General features: G+C 46.5%; 1 protein-coding gene across 3 annotated transcripts; it reads left to right on the top strand.

Annotated features, from left to right (window-relative positions):
- Positions 1-1133: 1133 nt before the first annotated feature.
- Positions 1134-27525, top strand: ADAM9 (ADAM metallopeptidase domain 9). 3 transcript variants are annotated; one of them, XM_072027273.1, is made up of 22 exons: positions 1134-1203; positions 9088-9185; positions 10335-10399; positions 11444-11522; positions 13062-13138; positions 13889-14078; positions 14688-14753; positions 15210-15281; positions 15904-16073; positions 17278-17359; positions 17860-17993; positions 18152-18323; positions 18445-18537; positions 18790-18985; positions 19489-19594; positions 20358-20541; positions 21214-21294; positions 22086-22191; positions 23065-23203; positions 23704-23794; positions 24385-24512; positions 25308-27525. In XM_072027273.1, exons 1-22 carry the CDS (start codon positions 1149-1151, stop codon positions 25420-25422), a joined length of 2499 nt encoding a protein of 832 aa, XP_071883374.1. In that variant the 5' UTR covers positions 1134-1148; the 3' UTR covers positions 25423-27525. The 3 variants fall into 3 exon arrangements, with proteins under 3 accessions (XP_071883374.1, XP_071883372.1, XP_071883375.1); XM_072027271.1 differs by lacking the exon at positions 1134-1203 and adding an exon at positions 2009-2193; XM_072027274.1 differs by lacking the exon at positions 1134-1203 and adding an exon at positions 8691-8727.
- Positions 27526-27563: the final 38 nt, after the last annotated feature.

The raw sequence follows: 27563 nt of genomic DNA, 5'->3' as shown, positions 1-27563 counted from the left end.
GCTGGGATGCTGCTTCCTGAAAAACACCAAATTCCCCTCCTTTAGCCAGGCAACGCTGGGATTATTTTCAACATCTACCACGTAAACTTTGTTTTCACGCTAGATACGGCGTTACCTTTGGTGTAAATAGTTAATTCGAATAGTTAATTCGATGTCCTTTCGGCTCACCAGCTGAATCAGCTAATTTCGGCTGTCAAATTGCCGCCTTGCTCTTGCGTTACCAATTTCCTGTGGAAGTGAGGCGTCCAGCACACACAATTTGTTTCTATTTATGTACATTTTTTCTTAGTAAGTTCACTTTTAAATGTTTCCCGATTCTGCCTTTCATTCCTATTTAAGAGGGTATCTCTCATAACCAGGCCTTCAAAAAGGTTAAACACCTTGATTTTAACATCGAGTAATCTACCAGGTTCTTCTCCTTGTCTTATTCTGGTCGTATAGTTAGTGCAGGACTGCTTGCCTTTGAGGTTTCGTTTGTACCTTCAGACATTTCAGCAGTTCCAGCATTTACTGGTTCATTTCACCTGGTCCTTTTCCAAGAACATCTTCTACCACTGCTCAGCAATGGCTCTGCTTGGTCATGAATTTCAGGGATATTTCCGCTGGCGGATCTGATGAGCTTTTCCTTCCAGAGCTGATGGGCTCACATTTGACCCAAAACATCTGTTCAGAAGCTGTCCCAGCCTTCTCGCCTCCTTTCTGATTTGTTTCTGGAGTTTGGGGCTTTGAGGTGCGTTGTCTTACATTCCTTTTGCTGCAAAGCCAGAATGGTGGTGGGAAGCCATAGAGGTCAAGGGAGATGGATGTGGCTCTTGCTAAGTGCAGACCTGGGAATCTCGTGCCCCTCAGGCAGGAGCCACTCGTTTATGGGATGATTGATGTTTGTGTTATTTGCACAGTACGCAGTGATACCCGTATTTGATCCGTGATAAGATTATAATCCATGGGAAGCCTCATATACCTCGAGTAACGCTTAGCTTCCATGAAGCACCGGGTATTGCCTGGCCCAGAAGTTACGCTGACAGCCCTCCCGCGGCGCTCGTGCTGTTGCCTGTTTGTGTCCGTGCTGCTGAGACCTGTGAGGCCTTTGGCACAAATCCGGCCCTGGGTCTACCCGGCATCGGTTTTGTTCAACAGCAGCAACGTGGATGCTCAAAAACAAACAAAAAATCATAATTTACCAGACTCGGAAGACCAGAAAAGGTCAGTATGTGAAAAGTTGTCAGTGGGACTGGGTTTTCTTCACATGTACTGTAGTACAAGCTACCAGAGCCTGCTGGAAGTACTACGGGGCAGCCTCTGGGTACGCTGTGGAGGTGACTAACACCTCACGTGTTGTTTGTGCTGTCTGTGCTCAGAGGAAGGCGCCGTGCTCCGCGGGGTGTTTGGGACGGGTGTTTAAGGTTGCTGCGTGCTGTCAGCAGCAGGTTGAAGCACCGTGCGATGCTCAGGGCGGCAGTGAGGTCTGTGACGTGCTGCGTTGAGGCAGCTGGTTCCTCCTGCTCACCTGCATCCTGTTGATATCACACAGCGGAACCCTAACGTGAAGTGTTACCTCCATGTGCTTCACGTGCACAACTTAGGGTTTTTTGGGAGGAAAAGCCAGCAGAATAATTGTTTTGAAGGAGGTGTCCGGGTGTTTCTCCCGAAACAACGGGGCTCTCCGAGCTGCGGGGTCGCTGCGTGTGCTTGGGGCTCAGCCCCTGGACGTTTGCTCAGAGCGGGGTGGGTGGCCCGGGGCGCCTCGTTTACAAGCCCACGCTTCTAAATTTTACCCTGAGGCTCCCGTGAGCTCCCAACGGGGCTGAGCTCCCACAGCCCCCCCTGCGCTGTTACTCTGGGGGGGCACCTCTCAGGCACGGCGCTGCCTTCAGGCGGCCTCCCCTCGCCCTCACCCACCCCGGAGCCCACCTCAGCCCCCCGAGGGCTGGTGTCCGCCCCCCCTCCCCGTGTCCGCCCCTTGTCCGTGGTGCTGCCGGCTGCGGGCGGAGCGGCCCCGCCCGGGGGGCGGCGCGGCGCAGGCCCGGCCCCGGCCCCATCGCAGCCCGCGGCCGGAGCTGAGCGGGCGGCCCGGGAGGGGCGAGATGCGGCCGGGGGGCGCCATGGCCGGGGCGGCGCGGAGCTGCCTCTGCCTCCTCCTCCTCCTCCTCCTCCTGCTGCTGCCGGCAGTGCCCGCGGGGCCGCAGCGAGCGGGTGAGTGCGGGGCGAGCCGCGACCCCCGGGGCGGCGGGGCCGGGCCTGCTCCTGTGGGCGGCCCCTCCGCACCCTCAGCACCGCCGGGCCGGGGCCTGGGAGGAGGGGGGTGAGGAGGGCGCCGGGGGTCGCGGGGAGGCCGCGGGGGTCGCCGAGGAGCGGCCGCTGCCGGCCCCAGCAGCCCGGGGCCCTCCCGGCTGGGGTCCGGCCGCTCGGGGGTGACGGGCCCCGGGTCCTGCGGGAGGTGTGGGGGTGCTGGGGCTGCTGGTAAGGGGTAGTTTTGTGCTCGGGGTATCCCACTGCAGGCAGCTCTCCTGGAGCTGGCAGCCACACTGCTGAGCAGAATCGCTCCCGGGGGGCTCTCGGCGTGTTGCTGAGCCCCCAGTTCCTCGCCTGGCCCCGGGCGTGTTGTCAGCAGGGGCTGGGGGCTGCCAGCCAGGCAAATCCCGGCTCGGACAGGTGGCCGGGGGCTGGTTGTAGAGGCAGGGAGCTGTGTGGGCACCGTGAGGGGCAAAGCTCACGGCACATCCCCATGGGCTGGATGTGTGTGTGTGCAACGGGCCCTCACTGTCCGGAGGGTCAGTGCTTCACCCTGCCCAGGATGAGGGAGGACACGCCGGGCACTGGAGCCCCGGGTGGTGTGTGGGCAGCGTGTCCCAGCTCATAACGCCAGCTTTGTCCCGAAAGATCCCAGAGCCCGGCTGTCTCAGCTCGGGGCACGACCACGAGGCCAGAACCTGGCACCTGTGCCCGTTCCTGCAGCGTTTGGGTGGGATGGGAGGGCTCTGGGGGCTCCCCAAGGAAGAGGGGTGTGAGGCAGAAGGGGGGTGTTACCGGAACCTGCTAATTGAAAATTCCTGAATGGACGTAATGGCACGGGGATGTGTAGCCCTAGGGGATCTGTGTGTGTTGTAGTTTTTCCCTTCCTGTTTGTGTCTGTGGGAGGTGTCAGCATTTGCCTGGGTAAGTTCATAAAAAAGCAATCTGACACAGCAATAGGCAGGGGTTTTGCCTTCTGCCTCCCATTTCTTCCCCAATTCTTGGTGTAACATACCCATCGGGATGGTCTAGCCGCACTTTATCGGTTTTTAAAGGAATTCTTAAAGTGTTTGAATACTTTGGTTTGAATTTTCTGAGGAGATGCAATGTTTGCTTAAGATAATGCTTTTGTTCAGCTCACAAGAAACACAGCGCGGCCTCACCCGTATTTCAACAGATCTGGGACAATCATTCAGCAGAGTAAAGAGGTTTTTGTGGTTATTTCCTCTGAGTGAAGAATAAAAAGAGGAAAAACTTCAGCGTAGCTAATGTTGGAGCTTGTAGTGCTTTGTGTGTGGAGAGAGGAAGTTTGAAACACGACTTTGTAGTGTTTGCACGTCTCGAGCATTCTCATTTCTTAAGATTAAAAAAAAAAAAAGTTTATTTGCTCAACTCCACTGAGCTCTGTGATTGAATTCGTCCTGCGTGGTTTCCTTTGGTGACCAAATGTAAAGACAGTGACATCCCTGAAAAGAAGCGTTCCCACGAGCATCCGCCGTGCGAGGAGAGTCGGCCCCTGCAGCTGGAGGAGGTGAGCGGGCGCTGCCCTCGGAGCCAGCACCGTCCCGGTGCCTCCTGGGGAGGGGGAATTGTCTCCCACCCTCGGGCAGTGCGGCTTTGCTCAGTTTCTCACTGTAAAATGAGAGGCCAGGCTGGAGAGGATGTTAGTGGCAATAGCAGAGAAGAAGACCGATGGTCCCTTTGCGGAAGGAGGGTGGCTGCTGTCCTGCAGGCAGATGAGAGCGTGGCTGCAGAAAGGGCAGAGGGAGTACCAAGAGTCTAGACAGGAAACCCTTACAGCAGAGGTCGGGGTTTTGGTGGGAGGGAGGTGAGAACATTGCTGGAAACGCTGCTGTAGGAGAGCTCAGTGTCATCATTAACTTCCCACACCACTAGTAAAATACCAGGAGAAATCACATTAACCATTCTTGTCTAGTTTAGCGTGAAGTATTTGAGGTGAGCAGCAAATCAAGTGCATGACTGTTTCTCTTGCCGTGATAGCAGGTCGTGTTTTCCTTCTAAAAAGGCAGTGACACCAGGAGACCTGCGTGGTCTGAAAACGTGGAGCAAGGGAGGGAGATGTGAAGAGAAGCTCCGGGCAGGAGTGCCCTGCAGCAGGAAGGCATGCCCCATGTCTCCAGGTGCTTTGGAGATGGAGCACGACCGTGGACATGCAGGGCACTCTGTGGTCTTTGAGGCATCAGAGGAACCAGAACTGCTGGCTTCCTACAAAATGTTCCTATATTTTTGCAGTAGATTTGTTGGCTTGCTGCTTTGTGTGAAGCTTTAAATGTTTTTAAGTGGACGTGGATAATATTTACATAGTGTAAGTGAAGGAGTTTCTTGCTTCCAGTAATTTGAAGAGTAAATCTTAACTGCAGCTGTCATCTTAGAGCGAAGGGCAGCTGCACAGAAACGTGCCTTCCCCGGGATGTGATGGGCTGAAGAATTGTACAGAAGAAGTAACTGATGGTTGGCTACCGTTCCGGATGGACGTTTTAATCCTGTTCACAGAATTTTCTCCTCAAACAGTTGCTGCTTGGCAAAGTCCTTTATGGTGTTGATAATGGGGCACAGAGGATGCATGCGGAATCGGCAGTGATGCCCCCCCCAGTCAGAAGGGATTCGAGCTCCTCAGACAGGGATCAGCAGCGCAGGTAACGCGGGCACATGAGAGGAATACCTGGCAGGAAGGGGCAGCTCTGCGAGGACAGCTCTGCGAGGGAGCTGCCAGGCTCAGGGGCAGGGTGGGAGGCAGGAAGGGGGCTGGAGCTCTGTGCTGCTCCTTGCAAACAGCGCTCTGCGTAACCGTCAGGTGACGGTGCGGTTGACCTCATCTGTTAATTGCAATCAATTAGAACACCGTGGTTAGCGCAGTCGGCATATCTAATGCGTTAGCAATGTGTGTCTTTTGATTCAGTCTCAGTTGTGTGCGTGCTTGAACTCAGTGCTGTTAACTGATACTCTTGCTTTAATACGGCTCTGACCACACCTTTACAGGAAGATGGCTGAGAATTGCCAGGATGGATGCAGGCGCTGGATGAATCCAAAGCAAGTGTCAGCTTTTGCCGTGCTTCTGTGTGAAAGGAAGCGCTTTCCCATCTCAGTAGGAAACCTTCCGCTCCCACGCAGGGACTCAGTAGGTGGCAGAGAGAAGCGTGTGGTTACACTGGCAGTCCTCTGTGGCGTTCGCTGATGGAAAGCTGTACACAAATCTGGGGAGGATCAGAGGAATTGCAGCGTTTTGCTCCTTGTGAAGAAGGATGCTGCCTGTCAGCACTCATGATGCTGAAAGCAGCAGGGGATCCCAAAGGGGTGCTGAGCAGAAACCTGGCCATGCAGCCGTTGCTGGCATTTGGAGCTCTGCAGTGCCCGGAGGTGCTGCCGGTGGGATGGCTTTGGAGGTTGCTTCCCCAAGGCCTGACCTCCTTTTTCTCCTCCTCCTCTTCTTCTTCCTCCTCCTCGGTGCAGGAGGGGGCTTGTGGGTTCCTTGTCCCGGCTGCCCATGGCCCGAGCTGGTCACCTGCTGAGTGAGCTGGGCATTGGGGAATGAGTTCTGCGGTGCAATAAGCTGCAGTCTGAACTTCCCTGAGTTTTCTTTTTTTATCGTTCCGTGGAAGAGGACGCCTTTGGGCTCACCTGAAGGGCTGGGCAGGAGGTGCTGTAACAGCTGGGCCGTGCCTCTGTAGCACAGCCAGCGCTCTGCAGGCACGGCGAGGTGCGGGGAGGCAGGGCATGCAGCTTGGCCTCCGGGCATCGATCTTACCTGTCGGGGAATAAACGCCCCGCCAGCTTCCCTTGGTGTCTGAAAAGCCACAACAGCTCGGATTCAGTTCACTGGTTTTCAAGCTCCCACATGTGAGGAGCATGCACGGCATTCTTACTGCGGGTTCAGGGCGGGGAAGGTGATTCATGTCTTCCTGATAATTACGGCAGTCCTTAATGAGACAAGATAAACACAGAGGATGCAGTTGCTTTTCCCTGCTTGGAAATAACTTCAGCTGGTGCTGCGCCCAGGCCTGAGCGATAAGAAGTACCGCGGTGGTGAGCAGTAGCTGTCAAGATTTGGGCTCCTCTCTAAGAAGAAGCCAGTCGGGTCCCACAGCAGCGAGCCTTGAGGGCAGGAGGAGGATTTAGGGGCAGGGCTCTCTTTGCATGCTTTAATTGCTGAGCTGTTGTGTTTGCCCCTTGTATCTGGTTACTGAATAACCAGTCAGATGCTCCTCTTGAGGCTTGCTAATGAGTGAAATCTTACATGGGCAGCCAGCATGGAAGTGATTCCATATGAAGTTGGGGTAAAGGCGATGGAGATAACTGCTAGAATGGGGGCTTTTGTTCTGGGAGGCCCCGCTGGTGGAGTCTGTGCTTTCAGACAGAGCAGGGAGGTTTTGTCCTAATGAGAATCCCACAAAGCAAACTTCTGTCTGTCCTGTAACGAAGTGGGCTCGTCAACCTAATCTGTGCTACAGCATGGGAAGAAAAAGGGTGTTTTTGCCAGCAGAGGAAGGAGAACTGAGAGTTAAAGGGAAAAGGATTTGCACTGAGTTCCAGCTTCTAACGTGAGCCTTGCTGTGCCCCTTCCATCCGCTGAGATGAGAAGCAAGGAGCTGCCTTCCTCCTCCTGTGCTTGAGCTTGTTCTAGCAGGAGGAGACAAACACACCTCCCTCTGATACAGCCAACCAGGGGAAGGGGAAGGCATTGCACCTGAAATCAACCCCCAGGCTGGCAGTGGGGAAGTGAGGAAAGGAGAGCAGAGGTGTCAGAAATCCCTGAGACCTGAGGGCGATGCTCTTTCGCCGCCACTTCTCTGCGACGCAGCCTCCCGGGCTTGCCCTCTTCCCAGAAGTTCCTCCCTGATGTTCCTCCCCGAGCTGTGTGTGCTGATTCACGCCTCTGTGTGCGGCGTCCAAGCTGCTTTTGGGGAGGCGTGTGGCTTTCTGAGCGCTGCGGGGACCAATGGGGCCCTGGGACAGGATGTGAACAGAACCGGGTGGCTGGAAGTGACAGAGGGAGAGAGGTGACTCGCCAGAGCGCACTGCGGTGGCTCATCTTGGGGAAGGAAGCAGCCCTTCCCTCTGCTGTTCTCGGGCGAAGGAAGCGTTGCCACTGTACTTTCTGTAGCCTCTGAACTACAGTTCAAGAGCTATTTTCAGGAAGTGTCCCTGATTATGTTTTCCCACACTTCTCCAATAATCACAGAAATGAACCAAAGTTCTGCTGCCGTGTGCGCGCTGTGCTGCTGCTTGGTGGGAGGCAGCGTGGCTCTGCCCGTGCTTATGTGACAGAACTGCAGTGTTACAAACAGCAGGCAGTAATGAATACGGCTGTGTTCCCCAAGCAGGTGTGTGCTTGCGCTGCAGCCTATGAGAAATTGGAAGCCATCAAACTGCTTTTGCTTCCTCACTGGGATCCTGCTGGGAAGAGCACGGAGATGATGGGCGTAGCGTTCCCGCTGCGCTGGCGGTGTCGGTGCAAGGCCTGGCTATTGCAAAGTGCACTCTTGGTGTAAGACATAAAAGCATTTGTGGGCTGCTAAGGGATCTCCAGCTAATTTTGCTGACTGTGATAAATCAAAATCGGTCTGTCCTGCTGTAAATTCTGCTTTTCAGCTGCTGCTTTGCATGCTGCTTTTGTGCAAAGCTCCGCTGAAGAGGGGTGCATCCTTCACAAAACTGAAATCAGCCCAATCTGTGCCTCAGGCTGAGAGGTGCTGAGCTTGAGAAGGGAAAAGGTACCAGAAAGGAGGCTGTAGGAGGATGAGGGGCTCACCACAGAAGCAGGAACACTTCCCTGTCTTCTCTTTAGCCTCCTGTTGGTGCAGTAAGCTCGTGGTCGCAGTGAGGAGTGCGGCTGCTCCCTTCCCCTGCGTTTGCCTCGGAAGGCTCACACGGTGCTGTGAGCTGAGCTCACCCATCCGTGGCTGTGAGCTCGCAGGAGGCTGCTCCTCGTCCGTGCCTGCGGGTTGGGAAGGTGACTTAGGTGTGCACTTCACTCCTGTCTGCACGTCCATGCGGAGCAGGTGCTGGAAAACCTGGTGGCTCGTGCAGGACGGTGGAGTTTTGGTTCCTTTCTGCTCCATCAGGTGATCTGCCTGTTGCATATGCAAATTGTTCATACAGTAATCTGCAAAAGGCTTTTTTTTTTTTTTTTTGCATGTGTTTGTTTCGCCCCGCTTGTTTTTATAAGGTGCTTAAGTGCTCTCTAAGAACGTAATGAGCAGTCCTGGCGTTCTGTCAGCAGCTCGGCAGTGGCGTGCAGGGCTGAGGGCGTGACGCTGAGCTCTGCTGGCCTCCAGCACAGCGTTGGAAGCCCAGGATCTGCTGGAGCCCCTGGGAGCTGAGCTGGAGAGGCTCTGGAGCCCAGCTGGTGTGTTTCTGCAGCTCAGGAGACCTGGATTTGACACTGCCTTTCTTTCTGTCCTTGAGCGAGTTATCTCTGTGCTGACCTCCTTGATGTGCTCTGATTTCTGCTAATGGAATGTGAGATAGACACCTGTAAGGGAGTAACTGAATCGTGAAGCTTTCAATTCAACGTGTTCTGCTCAGCTCGGTTGTGTGGCCTTTCCCAGGGCAGCCCACGAGTGCCGTGCTCTGAGCCACGCTCTGCGCTGTCCTGTGTGTGTTGGGCCTGCGACTTCGTGTGTTTGGGTGCGGAGCTCCAGGGGCTCCAGGGCTGTGCTGCACAAAGGCTCTGGTGGGGTCTGCCCGGTGCCGTGCACCTGCACAGAGCTCCAGGGGTCTGCCTGCCTCCTCCCTGCCCAAGGGAAAGAGCTTTTCTTCCTGCTGCCTCATCCTTACGACTGCTTTGTTTCCTTACGTGGACTAATCTGCTGGCGTTTCTCTCTTGCTTTTTAGGTTTCCAGGAAATTTCTGAGTTGTCCTCCTATGAAGTTATAATCCCGCAGAGGTTAGGAAGAGAACGGCGAGAGGCCTCCAATGTCTCCTCGGTGCAGGTACGGGGCAGTATTGACCCAGCTGGGGGCTGGGGTAGACACCTCCAGGGGTGCTTTCCAGCCTGTATTGTCCTGCTGTAATCACATAACTAAAGACTGCACGCCTCAAGGTATTGGGATTAGACCAAATGTTTTTAGTCATGGATTTTATAAGCCTTGGCAGAGTTTAATAATCACAAAAATGCCTTGCAGTTTATTGCTGTCGATGACTAGTACTCTTGCTGTGATATTTAATGTAGTGATCAGGCGATTCAGCTTACCCACGTAACGTGTAAGGACCCTCGTTGCTGTGCATGGCACTTGGCTGACGCCGGGCTGTGGAGGTACTGGCACACTGAATGCTCAGTGGTAAAACAGTGCTGTCCTCTTCCAGCTGTAACTAAGAGTTTTTTCTGTGAAAGTCTTGTTATAAACAAGGAATGTGAAAACCACAAAGCTATTTCGAAACAGCTTTCTTCATGTGACTTTTTCCCAGCTACGCAGGAAAAGATGCCAGGTTCTGGAGGTAGGGACGGTTAGAAAATAGGTTTCAGGCTCACACACCCTGCTTATTTCTGCTCCAGTGCAACCAGCAAGATTTAACAAAGTGCAGTGTCTGTGTCTGGCAGTTTGCATGTGTGGATATGCCATGTAGAATCAGCGTGGTTTGTGTTGGAAGGAACCTTTAAAGATCATCTAGTTCAACCCCCTGCCTTGGGTGAGAACATGTGTGGACACAGCAGCCATCAATTCTTTTGGGTCTCTGGAAACCAGAGCAAACTCAGATGGCTGAGGCCAGCTTCTCATCGCAGTCTTGTCGGCACAGCGAGGTCGGTCAGGAGCACAACAAACACCCGGTCCCCTGCCCAGCATCGTGGTACCAGCCAGCAGCACCACAAGAGGAGCAGCCGAGGTCAGCAGAGCTCCACATCCTTCAAGGAAGCAGTTTGAATTTTGTTGCATCTCCCGTAGGGACTTTGCTAAGGCTGTGTCTGTGAAGGCTAACGGGACAGACCGCTCCTGAGCTGTGGAAGGTGTCAGTAGTGATCTGAATACTTGCGCCCATAGTAGTAGCTTGCAGAGGCTGTTTCTGCCAAACTTTTGGTGCTGTTGAAGAACATTTTGTTCATTAACATAACTAAAATGCAACTTTTTCTTTTTTACGTTCAGGACAAGGTGTCGTACGCTATTGAGATAGAGGGAAAAGAATACACAATTCATCTAGAAAAGAACAAGTAAGTGGTTAATTTCTCAATTATTAAATTCCAACTGTTGCTAGTTTTGATTCCTGAGGTTCCTGATGAGAAGGGCAGTTACAAACTTACTCTGAGAAATCTGCAGAGAAAGGCAGTGAAAGTGGGCTGAGCCACATTGTCCTGGCTATCAGCCAGCAATGTTGTTGAGCTCCTGTGACACTGGTGATCCTCTTGCAGTGAAGGAAGTAGTAGTTTGCTCAAAGGGGATCTGGGGAATCATTGAAATAACTCTCCATTCACATCTAAAAATAAACAAACTGAGTTACATTTCAAGTAAATATTTCTGCTTTCCTTTGGGTTTTGTTTATTGTTTCAGGTTTTTTTCCCCTGTCTCAGTAGCACAAGACTACTAACAAGTGAGGAAGTGAACTTCATCTCCCAGCTCTTAGTATCTGTAACTTACAGAGAACGTAGATGTTGTCTGCCTTGCTTTTAATTTTTAAAGGGCTACTTGAGCAACAGCAGGTTACCATACATCAGGCTGTTCCCCTTGTAAAACTGCCTTCATAATAGAAGAGACATAACTGTCTCAACAGAAGGCCACAGAGATCTGTCTGCCATTTGCCAAACTCCTGACCCTCAGGAACGTGGGAATTCACCTACACTTGCACCTCTAGATTTACGAGTACGGGTCAGCTGTCTAAATCACAGGAGACTTTCCCAATACACTTTCTTCCAAAACTGGGGATGTCATAATCAGCCACCTGAGTGCTGTGCTTTTTTTTTTTTTCTGTGTGAAAGCTGGTGAGCTCTTAGCACCATCTAAAGACTTTTGATGCTTGTTCTGCTTACCCAGGGTGAGGTGTTTGATTTGTTTTCATTAACGGTTCCACCATTGTGATATCTTGGATTTTGCTGCAGAAGTGCACAATTTTTCAGTTTTTTTTTTCCCTTTTGAACAATACATTTAATTATAATTTGCATACATGTGACACTTAATTAGGATCATCTTGCTACCTACTATAGCATTATGATTATGTCATGATTTTCCTCTTTCCTCTCTTCTACTCTCTTTCCTTGCAGAGATCTGCTGCCCAAAGATTTCACAGTTTATACATATAGTAAGGAGGGGAAGTTGCAATCTGAAAATCCAGATGTCCAGGTAGGACTTCTTCCTTTTTATACCTTTCCTGAAGGTGTCTTGAACATTGAGCATCAAGACCTGCAGCAGAAGTGGGGGTTACCTGAGGCCTAGGGAAAGCTTTTCCTTTTGCACACAGCGATCTTCCACATTGGTCAGCTGCTGACCCATCTTTTTTGTTTTACGAGGCGCTGTGTTAGTGACTCTTAAGAAGCTCCAAGGGCTGACAGCCCAGCCATCAGTCCAGACGTTTGGGAGCTACTGGAAGGGGCGGAGGACCTCTGAGAGGGACGTTATATGCATAGTGTTGGAGTTATTTCACTGAAAATATTTGCAGCCCTCTTCAGTACGAGCAGACTGCCTGCTAGGCTGCCTTTGAAAATTTAATTACTTCTGTAGAACAAGAATAAATAGAAAGTAGCAGCCTTTGCAATACAAAAAGCATGAAAGCGTTTCTAATGGCTTCACTCCTCTTACATACCGGCATTGTTCCTTTGAAAGGGAAGTGTTAGTCATATATGATTCATGGGATCTTGTTTTTGAAAATAGAGCACCTGAACTGACTATTTACTTCCTATAAAAAAATGATTGAGAGGAAAAGTGTTTTTTCTGCACAAGGTTACTGAAGTTACGGTGACCCTGAAGGATTATTGCACGCCTCAGCATTCAGTGCTGAAAGAACAGGCGATGTAACCTGCCTGACCCCTATAGTAACATTCAAAAATGCACTTGTCAGAGAAAACTGAATGCATTTGCCATGTATTACCCTATTTTCAAATTTCCAGAATGTCTAATACAGAGGATAAAATGGAGCTGTTGTGTCTGCTCAGGGCTGATGGGGGATGTTCTGTGCTTTTGGGAAGTTTAGGCAGCACAGTGCCTTGGCGAGGATAGCAGGTGTTGGCCCTCTTCTTGCTAGAAGGAGGCTACATGCAGGCCAAACCTTCTCCAAAACAGTTTTTTTTTCAAAGTGTGAATGATGATTTGGCCCAAATCAGTAGGGAGGGGCTAGCCTCAAAATATTTGAGGCAGGGCGGAGGACAGAACTGCAGAGAAGGATGGCTCAGTGTCAAAGCTAAGAAATCCAGTCGCTAGATAACGCCTCTGAGCCCTGCCTGTCAGGATTGCTGCACGTTAACAGTGTCAGCTCGGAGTCTGGCTTCAGGTAGAAGGAGTGAGTGGGATTTTAAACTCAGATCTAATGAACTACTGGCTGTATCGAGTTGAGAAGAGCTCATACTTCACAGAATAGGACTCAGACTGGGTCCCTACCTCCCTATCCATCTGACAGCTTGATTAGCTTCCGTTATAGAAGTCCTCGTGGCACCAAGGCATGGGAGGAAGTTTAGGTGCATGCTGGAGAAGGAAATGCTGTTACGTTGTGGTAGTGCCAGAGGCAAGTTAGAGGCTGTAGACTATAGGTACTTTAAACATTATGTTGTCAACTTGCAGCTACTGCGGGTCAGTGGCAGACATGGCAATTTATGTGCTCAGGGGTCGCCCTGGGTGTGCAGAAATGCATGGAATATGCCTGTAATATGCCGTTGTTTTCCCACACAGGATCACTGCCATTACCAGGGATACGTGGAGGGGATCCTGGATTCTGTTGTTGCTGTCAGCACTTGCTCGGGGCTCAGGTAGCAGAACTCATCTTTTGTGCTGCAGTTGTCACGTGAGGCTCACGGTTCATTGAACCTGAAACACAAATTCTTTCTCTGTTTTTAACTACTGTTCAGCCAGATGGGAATTCATGGACTGGGGCTGAGCTGCAATAGCGTGTATTTTATGTAGTCTGTCTGCAGTATCGTTTGTTCAGGTGGAGTTAACAGATATTTCCACTAGCTTTAAATACAAGCTAATGCAATTCGGTATCAGTACAGAAAGCCATTTGTTGACACAATTTTTGCCTTATTTGATTTGATGGTCATTATGAAGAATTATACTCAGTGCAAAAGTGTAAAGTGGAATACCATTCTGCAAATTTTTTAGAATTGCACTTTAGCTTATGCACTTCGAATGTGATTGAAAATTCTTTTTGTGTTAATTTCCATACCTTTTGTGCTAATTTCCGTACCTTTTGGGACTTCATTTTGATGCAGCAGTGTGCCAGACACAAAAGCAGTGATAATAATGGAGCTACATTTTTTCTGCATGTGATTTAATTTCTCAGGCATTGCAGACTGATGGAAACGTTTAATTTGCTGTATTTGTGAGGGCTGTGTTCAGCCTTTAAGTGAATCGTACTGTTTTGCAAGGACAAAGAGGACAGAGATACAGTTATTCCTTCAGTTATCAAAGAACAACTGTTTCTTTTTCTTTAACTGTAAAAATCTGCATAGTTATTCTGTATTTAATGAAAAAACTTCTTGAACATCACCATATTTTAGGGGGTTGGTGACCATAGAGAACACCACCTATGGGATTGAGCCCATGGATTCGTCCTCTGGCTCCAAACACATTTTATACCCATTGGATAATGTGAAGAAAGAACCCACAACATGTGGAGTAACCACCGAAGGCCATGAAAGGGAACATGCAGGGGAAAATCACCATCCCAGTATGACTCAGCTGCTGCGAGTAAGTGCACCACTGTTTTCTCCATAGTCCCCTATAATGGATTTTGTGAATGTTCAGCTAAGAATATGGAAGCAGCTTACTGGATTTCCTGGGGTTTAGCACATACCTAAAGGTTTCTGATCCAGAGGGTTTTCTACTCTGCTGGAAAATGCAGTTGTCGCAACAAAGCAGTTGCAATTTTCTTCTGCGTCTGCACAGAGCAGTGGGAGTTCAGTGGCTGGCTAGATTATTCATTGACAGAGCTTTCAGGGACTTTTAAAGGCAGGAACAGTACCATTATTGGAGAGGCTCATTATCAAAGTATTGCATCATAAGCCGGCAGAATATTGTGTTTAGTCCATTCTCCTAACCATCAGTTAGGTGTGAATGTCCCCTTTGCTGTTTAAAGACTGGCTATATGGGAACACAGATGCTCAATTTTAGTGTAAAACACTGTAGAGAAATTGTCATTGCTTTGGATTGCATTTCTTGCTTTTGGCTAGTTTTCAACTTGGCGGAGTGACTCTTAAACCACTAGTTGTGCCAAGTGAGATATGACAATATAATATTTCTTGTTGTTACTTATTCTGAGTTAATAAACTTGAAATTATCCAAAACCTTTTTCCCCAGAGAAAAAGAGCCGTCCTACATCAAACAAGATACGTGGAGCTATTCATAGTTGTGGATAAAGAAAAGGTAGGGATTGTGTTTTGCTTTCTATTCCTTCTCCCAGGGAGATGACTTGAAAAGCCCTCAGTCTCCGTTATTCCCAAATGGGCTGTTGAAAGACAATGACACTTTAGACAAGGTTATGCAAAAATGTTAACCTGTAACTGAATAAATATGTCCTCTGTGATACTCCTCAAGAGAACAGTAAACTGTCAGACATGGAGAGTTTCTATCTGCAAAGGAATTAATGGAAGGAAAACACATGGCAAAAATTGCCTTTCCTGTTCTCTCTTGGATATTGAAAAGCTCAGTAACAGCACTGAAAATGGTGTTTTCTTGATAAGCAGGGGTTCAACTTTGTATCTTTTAAGCAGGAGATTGGGAGCCTGGCAGGGATTATTTTTGTTATTAGTCTTAAAATGTTTTATTTGTTTTTCTGATTTTTTTTTCTTCTTTTCATGACAAAGTTTATTTATCTTGCAGTTTGAAGATTTTGGGAAAAGTGAAACAGAAGTAAGAGAACACATGGTGCAGCTGGCAAACTTCCTTGATAGTGTAAGTTAAGACACGCTGACCTTAAGGAGGAATGACAGCATGTGCAACAGCCTTTCAGCTCTGTTTGTTTATAAACTTCCACCTTGGAGTTTGTTCTCTTACCACTTTGGAGAGAATGAAATAAAGGTTTTTGTCAAGTTAGGAAATAAACCTGTTCCAATGGGTCATCACTATGAAAGCTTTTTTCCTGCCCTAAATTCATCTGCAGTTATACTTGAGAATGAACTTAGGGAACTGTTATAACCTGTGACACAGTGACAGGACAGGTTATTGCTGTCCTTGTGTATGTAACCTTTAGGTTAGAGAAAAAGCATGTCTTTCAACTTGACTGTTTCAGATGATATTTGTCAGGATTTAAAATACTTTTTATTTGTGTCTTGGATTTCCTTGTAGTATGGCCACTGTGGCATTTAAGCGCTGATTCTTTAGCTAATTAAAGTGGAACTTACTGGGAAAATGCATCCTGGTCATTTGAACGGTGTACTAAATTTAAAAAAATAAGTGGAAAAAGTGTGTGTGGGGAAAAGGAGGTTCTCACAGTTAGATGCGTAACACAAAGCCACTTGTTCTTATCTGAAGGTCTTCAGAAATATTTATTCTTATTTTATTTTTTCTTCCCCAGATGTACGTAATGTTGAACATCCGCATTGTACTGGTTGGCCTGGAGATCTGGAAGTACGAAAACATCATCAGTACAGACGGAGGTGCTGGTGATGTGCTGGCAAACTTTGTACAGTGGCGAGAGAAGAATCTTGTTTTGCGACGGAGACATGACAGTGCCCAGTTTGTTCTGTGAGTCGAGGTTCCTTCCCTTTGACTTTTAAGAAGCTTATTCTATTCCTGTCGGCTTAGCTGTGCTCTAGCATCAAAAGTAGCTGTTTTCTGGCAGAGTATCGAATGCAATCTGCTGTGTTTTATGGGAAAACACTCCAAGTCAACTTAGGGATTTTAAGGTTTCTGTGGTCCTTGAATGTCCTCCCTGACAGATACATTCCTAAATTTATTTTCTCGTTCCACATCTCCTGCAATGTTATATTTTTGTATTGTGTAAAGCTTGTAATCAGATAATCCTTTGTCAGGATTGTACACTGTTCAGACTTGTAATGTAGGGCTTTTTTGCTTGGAAGTGAGCATTAGCCTGGTGCTGAGCATTGCATCTGCATGGAGTAAAAGCTGTTTCTGCAGTTGGTATCCAGAAACCGGCTGCGCAGTTTGAGCTTTGCCGCGTGACATTAATCTGTCTGTTCCTGTTGCCTGAAGCAAGCACAGAATTTGCAGGACGCGTGCCCCCGTGCACTTCCTGCCCCTGCAGATAGCACAGGACTTAGGAAGCCACTACCCAAAGCACAAGGGAGTGCAGAGGCGAGAGCACTGCTTTGCACGGGGGCAGCTGCCCGATCTGCCCTGGCACAAAGCAGTAGCTCCCCTTCCTGCAGGGCAGCGGGAGCTCAGAGCCTCTTCTCCATCGAGGCAGAGCACCACTGGTCAGGTTATGAGGGCAAGATGGCTGAGAAAAGTACTTTTAAAAATTGTTTTGCATGAAGTAAAATGTGCTTCGTTGCACTTAAGCTTTAAGATCTATGTAGGAAAAAAATAAGATAGTAATGAAAAGGAAGTCAGCAAGGAAAGGAACCTATGTTTGGCAATAGTAGAAAGGCAGTTAATGGCCAATTTAAACACATGATTGTAAGGGTGGAGAACTTAGCTTTTCATGTTTAAAGGAATATGTGGGAGAGGCTGACTCTCTGCAATCTCTTAATTCAATTTAAAAGAAAAAAATGAACAGAAAGATAAAGCTGAAGTAGTACCTTCATACCCAAAATAAACAGTAGCACTTGTAGCACTGTTCCTCCCATTTGCTAGCATGTGAAAGCTGAAAAGCCAGTGTTTTGTGCCCAGAGGCTACTGAGTGGCTGTATGGATGGGCTGTATTATTAACAGACAGTATTACATTGTCTGTATGATTATATTTCTCCTTTTCTCTCACTGACTGCAGGAAGAAGGGATTTGGTGGCACTGCTGGAATGGCCTATGTTGGAACAGTGTGCTCCAAGAGCCACGCAGGAGGCATTAATGTGGTGAGATATCTTTAGTAATGCTATGAGTATGAATGAGATAAAATAAATAAATTGCGCTCCACAAGTCTTCTGGAAGTACAGAATCTTTACCAACACAGCTGCAGTGGTTTAATGGGGGCTTTCATGGGGTCACAGTTTCTGGCAATGCCACGATACCTGGGTCACAACTCTTCTGCTGTCTTTTGCATCCTCTGATTAGCCTTCCCTCTCCTCAGCGTGCAGTGCTCATGAGGAAGGGACAGGATTTCTCTGCTGATGTTTTAAGCACCCATGTTGTAGAAGTATGTGGGAGCTGTGAGCATTCATCTCAAATCTGTCCCCTATTGGTGTCTGCTTGACATCTGCAGCTGTGCCATTCTGTGGAACAGTGCTGGTTGGTTGCCCTCTTATGTGAAATTCCAGAGCATTAGTGAGCTGCATTGACTTTTTGGCAAATAATGAAGCACTGACTTTCTCAATATAAAGCGTCCACTAACTTCCTCTGTTTTGCTCTTGTGCAGTTTGGAAAAATCAGCATACAAATGTTTGCATCCATTATGGCTCATGAACTGGGACATAACCTGGGGATGAACCACGATGACGAAAGAGTCTGTCACTGTGGAGCAAGCAGTTGCATTATGAGCTCTGGGGCATCGTAAGTAACTGAGGAAAGGGGCAGCAATTCCAGGCTGTCAAAACTCCCTGTGTATATGCTTAGTTTTTACAAGTCACAGGAAAGCAAATATGATGCTTGTACTACAACAAGCATGTGGATTGACGTGGTGTAAAGATATGCTCATGTTCTCTGTACAGGGGATCAAGGAACTTCAGCAGCTGCAGTGCGGAAGACTTTGAGAAGCTAACTCTCAACAAAGGTGGAAGCTGCCTGCTCAATGTTCCCAAGCCTGATGAGACCTATAGTGTCCCATACTGTGGGAACAGGCTGGTAGATGTAGGGGAGGAGTGTGACTGTGGTTCGCCAAAGGTTGGTAGCTTGCATGTTTTACAAATGCTGCCTGGGTAGCCTTGCATGCCCCTCACTGGAGAGCAGCCTGTGGCTGGCTGAGGGTGTGATTTCCTGACATTCACAGAACTTCTGTTTTCAGGAATGTGAAAGTGATCCTTGCTGTGAGCCAGGTACTTGTAGGCTCCGATCTGGTGCTGCATGCGCTTACGGTGACTGCTGTAAAAACTGCCAGGTAAGAGACTGAGGTGTATTATTTGGAAGTGTTCTTCAGTGGGTTTAGAAAAGGAGCGTAGGCCTAGCCAGGGCATCTGTGAGATGAGCAGCACACGCTGTGCTGGGAATTGCCCTGCACTTTTACAGCACCCCCAGAGGGCTGCAGATCAATGCCCTTTCTGCGGGGAGCGCACTGTGGGTTGGGTGCATCATTCACTGCTGTGAGGTTTATATTTTCTGATAGTTTCTCCTCTCCAAACTCTCTCTTTAGCTCCTTCCTGGAGGAACTGAGTGTCGGGCGAGTAACAATGAGTGTGACCTGCCAGAGTACTGCAACGGCACATCCCAGTTCTGCCAGCCAGACTTCACTGTTCAGAACGGTCACCCGTGCCACAACGAGGAAGCCTACTGTTACAATGGTGTTTGCCAGTACTACGATGCACAGTGTCAGGATATCTTCGGCTCAAGTGAGGAAGAGCACAGTATTACAGTTTTTCTAGGAGACGTAGTTAAAAGAAAACACTGAGCTTATTTAAAATGTTTCATTGTTTTCCTGTAACAATGACCAGATGGCTCTGGCAAAGGATTTGTAATAGTGGTATTTATGGCTTTACCTTCACACACTTTTCCTTTGTTGCAATTAATGCTGTGCTGGTGATTCAAGTAGTAGTTTTCTGAGCATTCCTATTACAGTGAGACTTCTGGTTTATAGGACTTGAAGAAATAACATCCAGTCAATTATGCCATTTGATAAGTAACTTTTTAAACTTTTTTTTTTAACTTGGGACCTTGTAGTGCTGACAGTTTCGCTCTATCATTTTGATCAAGCTCTTGAGCTATCTGTGTTGCATGGAAAACATTAGGCATAGCAGGGTAATTGGTTTGGGGAATGAAAACATGATGATGTGACATGTTTCTGTCTCTGTTTAACCTGGTTCCTCTGTCTGGGGGAATGGGCTGTTTTTTTCAGAAGCCAAAGCTGCCCCGAACATTTGTTTTGCTGAAGTGAACTCCAAGGGTGATAGATTTGGCAATTGTGGTTTCCACGGCCATGATTACAAGAAATGTTCCAGCTGGTGAGTTGAGCCTGACACATCAACAAATTCCTAAATGTATCACTGAGATTTATTTGGGTGCCACAGTGTTAACTTGGGGTTTTACAGCAGGCTCGCTGGGGGAGAGAGATGTTATGCCATAATCTAACTTTATCAGCAATGCATGTGTCACTCAGTAACCACAGTGAGGTGGTTTAGGAAAGGTCTGAAAAAGATCTGAAATTTCTGAAGCTGTTAGTAGCACTTAACTAACTCACAGTCCCCACACCTGCATTCCTAAGCTTTGCTGGCTTTTGTTTTAGTTTGTTTGGCTTTTAACTCTTGCCCTTAATAGCTGAAATGGATTTGAATATTCAGGCAATTCTTCTGTAGCTGGATTTTGAAGCTTTTGTGCTTGTGCTGCAATTCCTATGCATGCAGCGTTCTGTTGCCTCAGGGTGTCTTTGTGTCGTGCACTCAGACTTGGGGCTATGGCAGGGAGAGTTTGTTCTACATCTGCCATCATTGATTGTTCTTATCCTAAAGTCTTTACATACAGGAAAAAGATTAGGAAATGGTCATGTTTTCTTTAATGTAAAGATCCTGGCAGCTTGCAGAAAGAACGGGTAAATCCATACCCTTCCAGCACTGAAACGAGGCCCAGCTCAATTCTGTTTGGCAGGTTGCCTCAATTTTATTTTCAAGTAGCGTCTTCCAGTAGAAAGAAAAGGTCATATCTGCTTTCAGTTGTCTTCTCAGAATAAATTAGTGTCATCATTACAGTATTTGTATGTTGATGTTGTAGGAATGCCATGTGTGGGAAGCTGCAATGTGAAAATGTGAAAACTATGCCTGTTTTTGGAATTAAGCCTGCCATTATCCAAACTCCCATTAGAGGCACCACGTGCTGGGGTGTAGATTTCCAGCTAGGCTCTGATGTCCCTGATCCAGGAATGGTAAATGAAGGCACCAAATGCGGTGCTGGAAAGGTAATTAACAAGTCAAAAGTGACTACTAGTAATTTGGGTTTTAATGTGAATAAAACTTTGAGCTGCCTTGTTTTATGGGTACATATGGCCACTTTTTTGAGGGGGGAGGGGTTCACATAGTTAATGCAGAACTGAGTAAGTCCATTATGTCCACACACTGCTTAGCATTGCAGTGCATGTCCAGAAAAAAATAAATCTAAAACCCCTCTCATATGTAGATGAAGCAAAAGAAAACAAATATTTTAAGAGTCAGAATCCTTCCTCCATCAGTGAGCAGGAAGAACTAGGCTTGCACAAATGCCTCTGAGAAAATTTTCAATTAAAATCAACCTAAACTAAATGTACTTGAGAAGCTTAGCACCAGTAGAGGAATGTGCATTCCGCATCCCCATACTGCACTCTGCTAATCCTTTACATTCAGACAAAAGCCTTCAAGTGAGAATTCAGACCCCATACTGAGAAACCTTTTGTAGAAGAGATGTTCCTGTGGAGTTAAGGTTTAACACACAAAAGTCCGAGACTTGCTTTGCAGTCCATGAGAACAGAGTGCCTTGAAAGTCATGAGCTATCGGAGGTGAAGCAGGCAGCCTGGGGAGCAAGGAGTGGGAAGAAGGGGTGGGTCAGTGAAAAGCCAGCATGCTTCACTTGTGTGCATCTCTTTAACTCCCCTAGATCTGTAGGCATTTCCAGTGTGTGAGTGCCTCTGTCCTGAACTATGACTGTGATGTAGAAAGGCAGTGTCACGGGCATGGGGTAAGTAGTGCAGGAGCCTCTGCTCCTACAAATAGTCCACTTAGAATGGCTGCTAAGGCTGTAAGTTTTGATACAACTAGCAGTGTTTCTGTACGAGGCTCTCTGACATATATATACTTGAAAGCTCTTAAGATAATAATTTCTTTGCTGGGCAGGAGTAATTCCCAGTTCCAGGATTGCTAATGTAACTTGAAACTGCATCTCGCAAAAAAAGGGCAGTTAGGACAGCTAATCTTTGGAAGCTCGTCCTGAACAATGCTGTGCTTGCTCAATCATGTGAAATCTTGAAGACACGTGGCCTGGCCTGGCCTGGCCAAAGACTATCTAGAATTGACATGGGAATTACTGGTTAAAGTTCTCCAAGATGAGTGATGTGGAAGGGACAGAATAGACAGTCATGGCTACAGCATGCTGCTTTTAAAAATATGGAAACATAAGTTACCAATTTGTTTATACAGAACTTTGCAAAACGAGTATTCAACTGAATATTAAAATGCCTATTGCAGTGAGTTTTCAAAACAATTTGTCTTATTCCAGCAGCTCTGTCACAGTGTATGCATAATGCTAACATTTTGCTCTGTATCCTAGGAGGAGAAATTCCTGAGTGCAGTGTTAGTAGTTGTTCGTATAACTTTTTTTTAAATTTCCAAATGGGCTGTAGCAGTTGAAGACACCTTGCTGTCTTTGTGTTCTCACTATTCTTAGCCAGAAGATATTTTCTGCAGTAATAGATGGCTTCTTCCTCTGTTTTGGTTTTTATTTATGTGTGTGTGTGTTTTATTTAAATATAGGTGTGCAATAACAACAGGAACTGTCACTGTGAAGCAGGCTGGGCCCCTCCTTACTGTGAGACTAAAGGCTACGGAGGAAGTCTTGACAGTGGACCTCCTTATAACGGCAAGTAGTGCGAAGGCAGCTCTGGAGCTGTGGGTCTGTCTTGCTAGGGGTGATGCTGGGCTGAGTACAGTGCCTGATTGCTTGGAAGCAGCTCAATTCTGGTGTCTGAAGTGCTGGTGGTTGGCTGTTGACCAGGTTTCTTTTGCAGCCAGTAGGTTTCATTTGCAAGCAATACCAGTTAGGGTTTTGAGCTCAAGGTGTTGCCCTTCTTTCTTTTGGGGTGCAGTAGATCTTCAAAGAAACTGGTCTGTTTTAGCTGTCTTCAACTGATTTCTGCCAACTTGGACCAAAATCAACTTGGACTTCTCTGTACCTGAGCTGGGAAAATTGCCCTTTCTAATCTTAGATTTTATTTTCTGATCATCTTTGTTTCAGAAATTCTCTGGTCACAGGTGGAAAAAACGTATGCTTTATGATATGCTGGGCTATAAGAGCATATTGCTTTACAAAATTAATTCCTAATTTCTTTCACTCCATCACTGTGAAGATTTTGAGCTCAGCTGAAAGACAGGAGAACAGAGCTTCCTCCCTTTGATCCAATCCTACCTCTGTTTGCTTTACACAAAGAGCTCAGGTTCTTAGCAATCTCTGCATTTTTACATATACCAAATTTCTCCACAACAGGCTGTGGTGCGATTCCCCAGTCTGTTATTATGCTAACACAGTATCTAGCTTCCCTCAAAAACCTCTACCATCTTATTAAAAATGGTCTTCAAGATCATTCTTGCGGTCTTAATAGTTTCTTTAGGTTTTTCTTCCATGAAGAACTTGAGGGTAGTTGGAAAAAAACAATCCTGCTAAGTGCTGCAATGAGTTGAGGGGTGGTAATGCTATATAATACTTTTTTCCTCTCCATCCTTTTGTCCCTATCAGACAAAGACACCTCATTGCGGGATGGACTACTGGTATTTTTTTTCCTGGTCCTACCACTCCTTATAGCTGCTGTTCTGGCATTTGCAAGGAGAGACAGGCTGAAGAGATGGTTTAGAAGGTTAATGTCACGCTGTCATTCGTAAGTATATTCTCTTCCTTACCTTCTCTTCTGCCCTTTTGAGGTAGTCCATAGACATTTCCTTACACAAGCCAATACCAACATATGTAGGCATATTCCAGTCCCAAGGTGGTCAAGCAAAGAATGCTGCACCAAATGTCACGTGTAGCTTGCCCTTGGCAATGACACAAAAGATGAAAGTTTTTCTGTTCCCACAACATATTTTTTTTCTTTTTACCATTATGTTTGTTGCTGTGTCTTTGGTGATAGTTTTTATGTTTGTTTGTTTGTTTGTTTTTTGGTTCCTATGTTTAGTACAGAGGCAAAGCAAAGCTGTCATAATCCTAAACAGAAAAAAAGGTTGTTTCTTAGCTGTGTGGCAAATACTGTCTTCCTGATGTTTGATATTTGCTAAGATACTGTAAATCCATCTAGCAAGTAAGAAGCACTCGGATTCATAGCCTACTTGGTCATTCTAACGCATTTATATGCTCACACAGTTTATATCACTTGGATTTCAGGCCACCTCCTAGAACAGGAACAGAACCAAGAGACTACCAACACAGAGGCTTTTCACATGGCATGCCTTATTCTTCAAGAAGTGTACCCATGGTAGGGATGATCCACTTTCTGTTACTTTGTCTCTAACAGATGAGGACAGGTTTTTTTATTATTTTTGCACTAACAGAGGCTTCCAAGCTATTTTATTTTTTAGTTTCTGTAATCATTTTCTTTCTTTGCTAAGAAGGGAATAGAAATATTATTTCCTAAAGGCAGTGAAAAAGCTCCTCTGTTCTCCCCTGTTCAAGCACTATGGGTTTCTCTTATGGACTTTTTTGGCTTGCTGGGCAGTTTACCTGCTCTGCTACCCCCTCGTCCTTACACTGGAAACACTCCTTCCCGCCTCTTTGCCCCCCCTGCCCTTTGCAGACCTGTCCTGTCTCTGAGTGTGATAACCAGTCAAAGCACTGCTGCTAAACAAACCAAACACTTGTCAAGATCAGCCCTTCTATTTTTTCCAGAAATCGGTACTCTTCAGACTGCTGTTGCTTCTTTCTACTGAGCTTCTTGGAAGGAAAGAGTAACTCTGACATTTCCAGATCTGTTTGCAAGAGGTCTTAAATGTCAACTAAATAATGAAACAAATATTTCAATTTCCTAACTGTAAATCTGTGACTGTTCTTGTAATGTTTCCTTCATAGGATATGGAACCAAATACCTTCCCTGTGCCATCTTACCCAGTTAACCAGCATCCTCAGCAGGCTTACCACCAGTCCTACTACCCGTCTCCACAATACCAGGCAGCACAGTCACAGAAGCTGCCAACAAGGTTGGTTTGAGTTATTGCAAATACATCAGCACAATTGGTAGTAGTTATATAGCTTGTCACTGCCTTCATCTGTGTGTTAGGGTATTTCATCATGGGTTATATGCATGCAGAGCAGACCTATTATTGAAGAAAGTTTCTCCTTCATTTCACACTTCAGAACTGAAGCGCTATTACCCGTAACATTCATTTTACACGTTGTCAGAGCTAGATTTTGATTAACAGGTTTCAGAATGCTTTTCTGGGGCTAGATTAGCCCTGCATGCAGGTGAAGAAAGTGCCTCTCAAAGGACATAGTTTAAATGGAAATTACTCAAAAATCTGGCATCTCTCTGATTCATAAATATTATTGCCAAGTACAGGATCATTTCTTAATTAACTTTGAATAGGTTTGCTTTATTTTTCATTTTACTTTTGAATTGTATTTCTAAGATCTTAATGCCCGTGCTGTAAAATATGCTTATCCAGAAAGTACAATGCATCAAGAGAGGAGAGGGAGTATTTTAAAATAGCTTGTGTTGGTGAGAAACTTGTGGGGGTCTTTGAACTGTTTTGGGAAAAATTGTTAATTGAAACTGTGGGAAGAAATACAGGCAGTGGAAAGAAGAGTTTGACCATGAGGAGTTTGAAATGAGCCTTAGCTCTGGGAGCTGGGTGTGCTAGAAGGGGTGTAGCTGGAGAGGGGGGAGTCTCTGCCATCGGCTTGTGCAAAGCAAGAGGAAGAAGGGGCAGCTTTACTGTGTGTGTTTTTAGACGTAGTCATCTGAACTCACAACGGCTTCTCTGTCCCCCTTGCAGGCCACCTCCTCCGCAACAGAAATGTGTACCTCAGGGACCTCTTCCATCACAGCAGAAATGTTTACCTCAGGGACATTATTTTCCTTCTCGACCGGCACCTTTGCCTCCCAAATAGCTTTTGGCTTCTTTGAGGCCTTCACATGAGCTGACCTGTTCGCTGAAGCAAAGCTGAAATTGAATTTATCCGTCTTGCATCGAGTGGCCCATGGTAATCCCAGAAAGCCTTCCTTCTGCAGCCTTGGATAAGGCAAATGAGATATTGAAACAAGGAATGTAAAACTTTAAACTAAATACCTCTACCAAAGCTACAAGAACTGAAAACATCCAACCTGTTCTTAGCTCTGTCTGAGTATTGTGGCTTTGTAAACTGCAGCAGGGCTGCCCAGCTGGAAGTGGAGCAGTCTGCAGTTAATTCATCTTTAAAGTACAGCACTTAGGAGTTGCTTTTTGTTTCCCAATTTCTGTGGTGAGCCCTAATAATGAAATTATTTGTTGTCGTCTTTCCAAATGTACAGTGAAGAATTAAAGTAACCCATACTAGTATCAAATCAAGGAAATCTGGCCGATTAATTTAAAACATATTTTGCACGGACTGGAAACTGCTACCCATTTACACATAAATGGCACAAGCGGAATAAGGTATCAGTGTACTTTATCAGAGGAAGATAAATATATTGTAAACATGTTTATGCATGTATATATGTTTATTGATGTGTAATAATGCACTTAAATTCTTAATTTCATGCTGACTGACACTAAGCTGTACTATATGAACATTAAGTTTAATTTAATGTTTTATATTAGTAATTGTGAGTTGCTAAATGAAAATCCTGCACTAACTTCCACTAATACCATGAATGGGCAAGGAAAATAAAGGTACGAAAAGACACGGCCATATTTTGTTTTTAAAAAAACGGAGTGCTCTCAGGTTTTAAACTGGGTCTAGAGACTACAAAGGAGTCTCTGCAGAACACTGAGAAGCAAAAAATGTGTATCTGCTTAGACCACCTGAGCTTCTCCGTGCACTTTAGACAGGAACCTGTTGACTAATGCGAGTTTGTCACCTAATCTTCAAACCCTTTTAACGTCAGTCAGGATGCTTATATAGGCTAACTTGCAGTACCTTGTACTGCCGTCAGTTTCTGCAGCATTGACTAAACCAGGTTTTAATACTGCTTCTGAAAAGGAGTGTTTAGCACTTGGTGCGTGAGCAGAGGAGGTCTGTTTGTTGTGATACAGTTGTGCTGTAAGTAGAAACTGAATGATGGTGGTGACGAAGAGAAGTCCATTGCACAACCTTGCTAAATCTGAAAAAAAACACTGAAAAGTGTGCTTGGCTTTCTCACTTTGTGCTAGCCACTGAGTACAAATGCGCTCTGTAAAGATCCCCCATAATATTGCCAAAAAAATCTTTTCCTTTCTATATACATATATAAATATATATATATAGTGTTTGCATTTGCAGTAATAAAATACTTGAACTCTTGTGGTTTCCCATAAACTTAGACTAAGATTTATAACACTATTAAAATACGTAAAATGTCAGCTAAGGTATCACCAGACTTATTTGTGGGGGTCTTCTGTTTGTTCCAAGATAATCACTTCCTACTTTTTGTTGTATTCTACTCAGTTCGGGCTGTCTGTAAGTACCTAGCTTTGTTTGTAAGGCGATGTCTGGCCGAGCCCCTCGAGGCAGCTCACAGCAGTGGCCAGGATCGCTGGGTGTGTTGGGGAGGAGGGAACCCAAGTCACAGAGTAATCCTGGAGGAAGACGTACTTAACTGAGTTTAAAGCCGTACGTGTGAACTAAAACTATGCTGAAAATGGTGCCTTCTAATAGCTAAGTTTTTATACTTTGGTGTGCATGTTAGCAATACTTGCAGGGCGGAGGTCTAGGGCAACGAACGTGCAGTTTTTAGAAACAGTTCTATGGAAAGGAAATCGCTCATATTTTAAATGTATTAAATACTGAGTATGACTACTGACTTTTTTAAAGTGTACACTCATCCCTCTCACCTGACCAGGTTTGAAGGAGCAGGAAATGTTGTTCATGTCCCATACTCATTTAAAATGTTGCACTGGGAGCAACGTCGCCTGTTTCTGTGCGCCTCCGGGACCGCGCCGCGTGCCAGTTTTGTAGCGTTTGGGTGCAACGAAAGGGCTGTTACCGAAACCCTTTGTAAGAAACGAGCAATAAAGATGCCAGTTTTGTACAAAAGCGCTCTTGTCTGCCCCTGCTTTCCCGGTGCAGGAACG

This window comes from Anas platyrhynchos, chromosome 23, assembly GCF_047663525.1.
Source record: "Anas platyrhynchos isolate ZD024472 breed Pekin duck chromosome 23, IASCAAS_PekinDuck_T2T, whole genome shotgun sequence".
NCBI classification, from domain to species: domain Eukaryota; kingdom Metazoa; phylum Chordata; class Aves; order Anseriformes; family Anatidae; genus Anas; species Anas platyrhynchos.
This window is presented reverse-complemented; position numbering and strand designations above follow the sequence as displayed.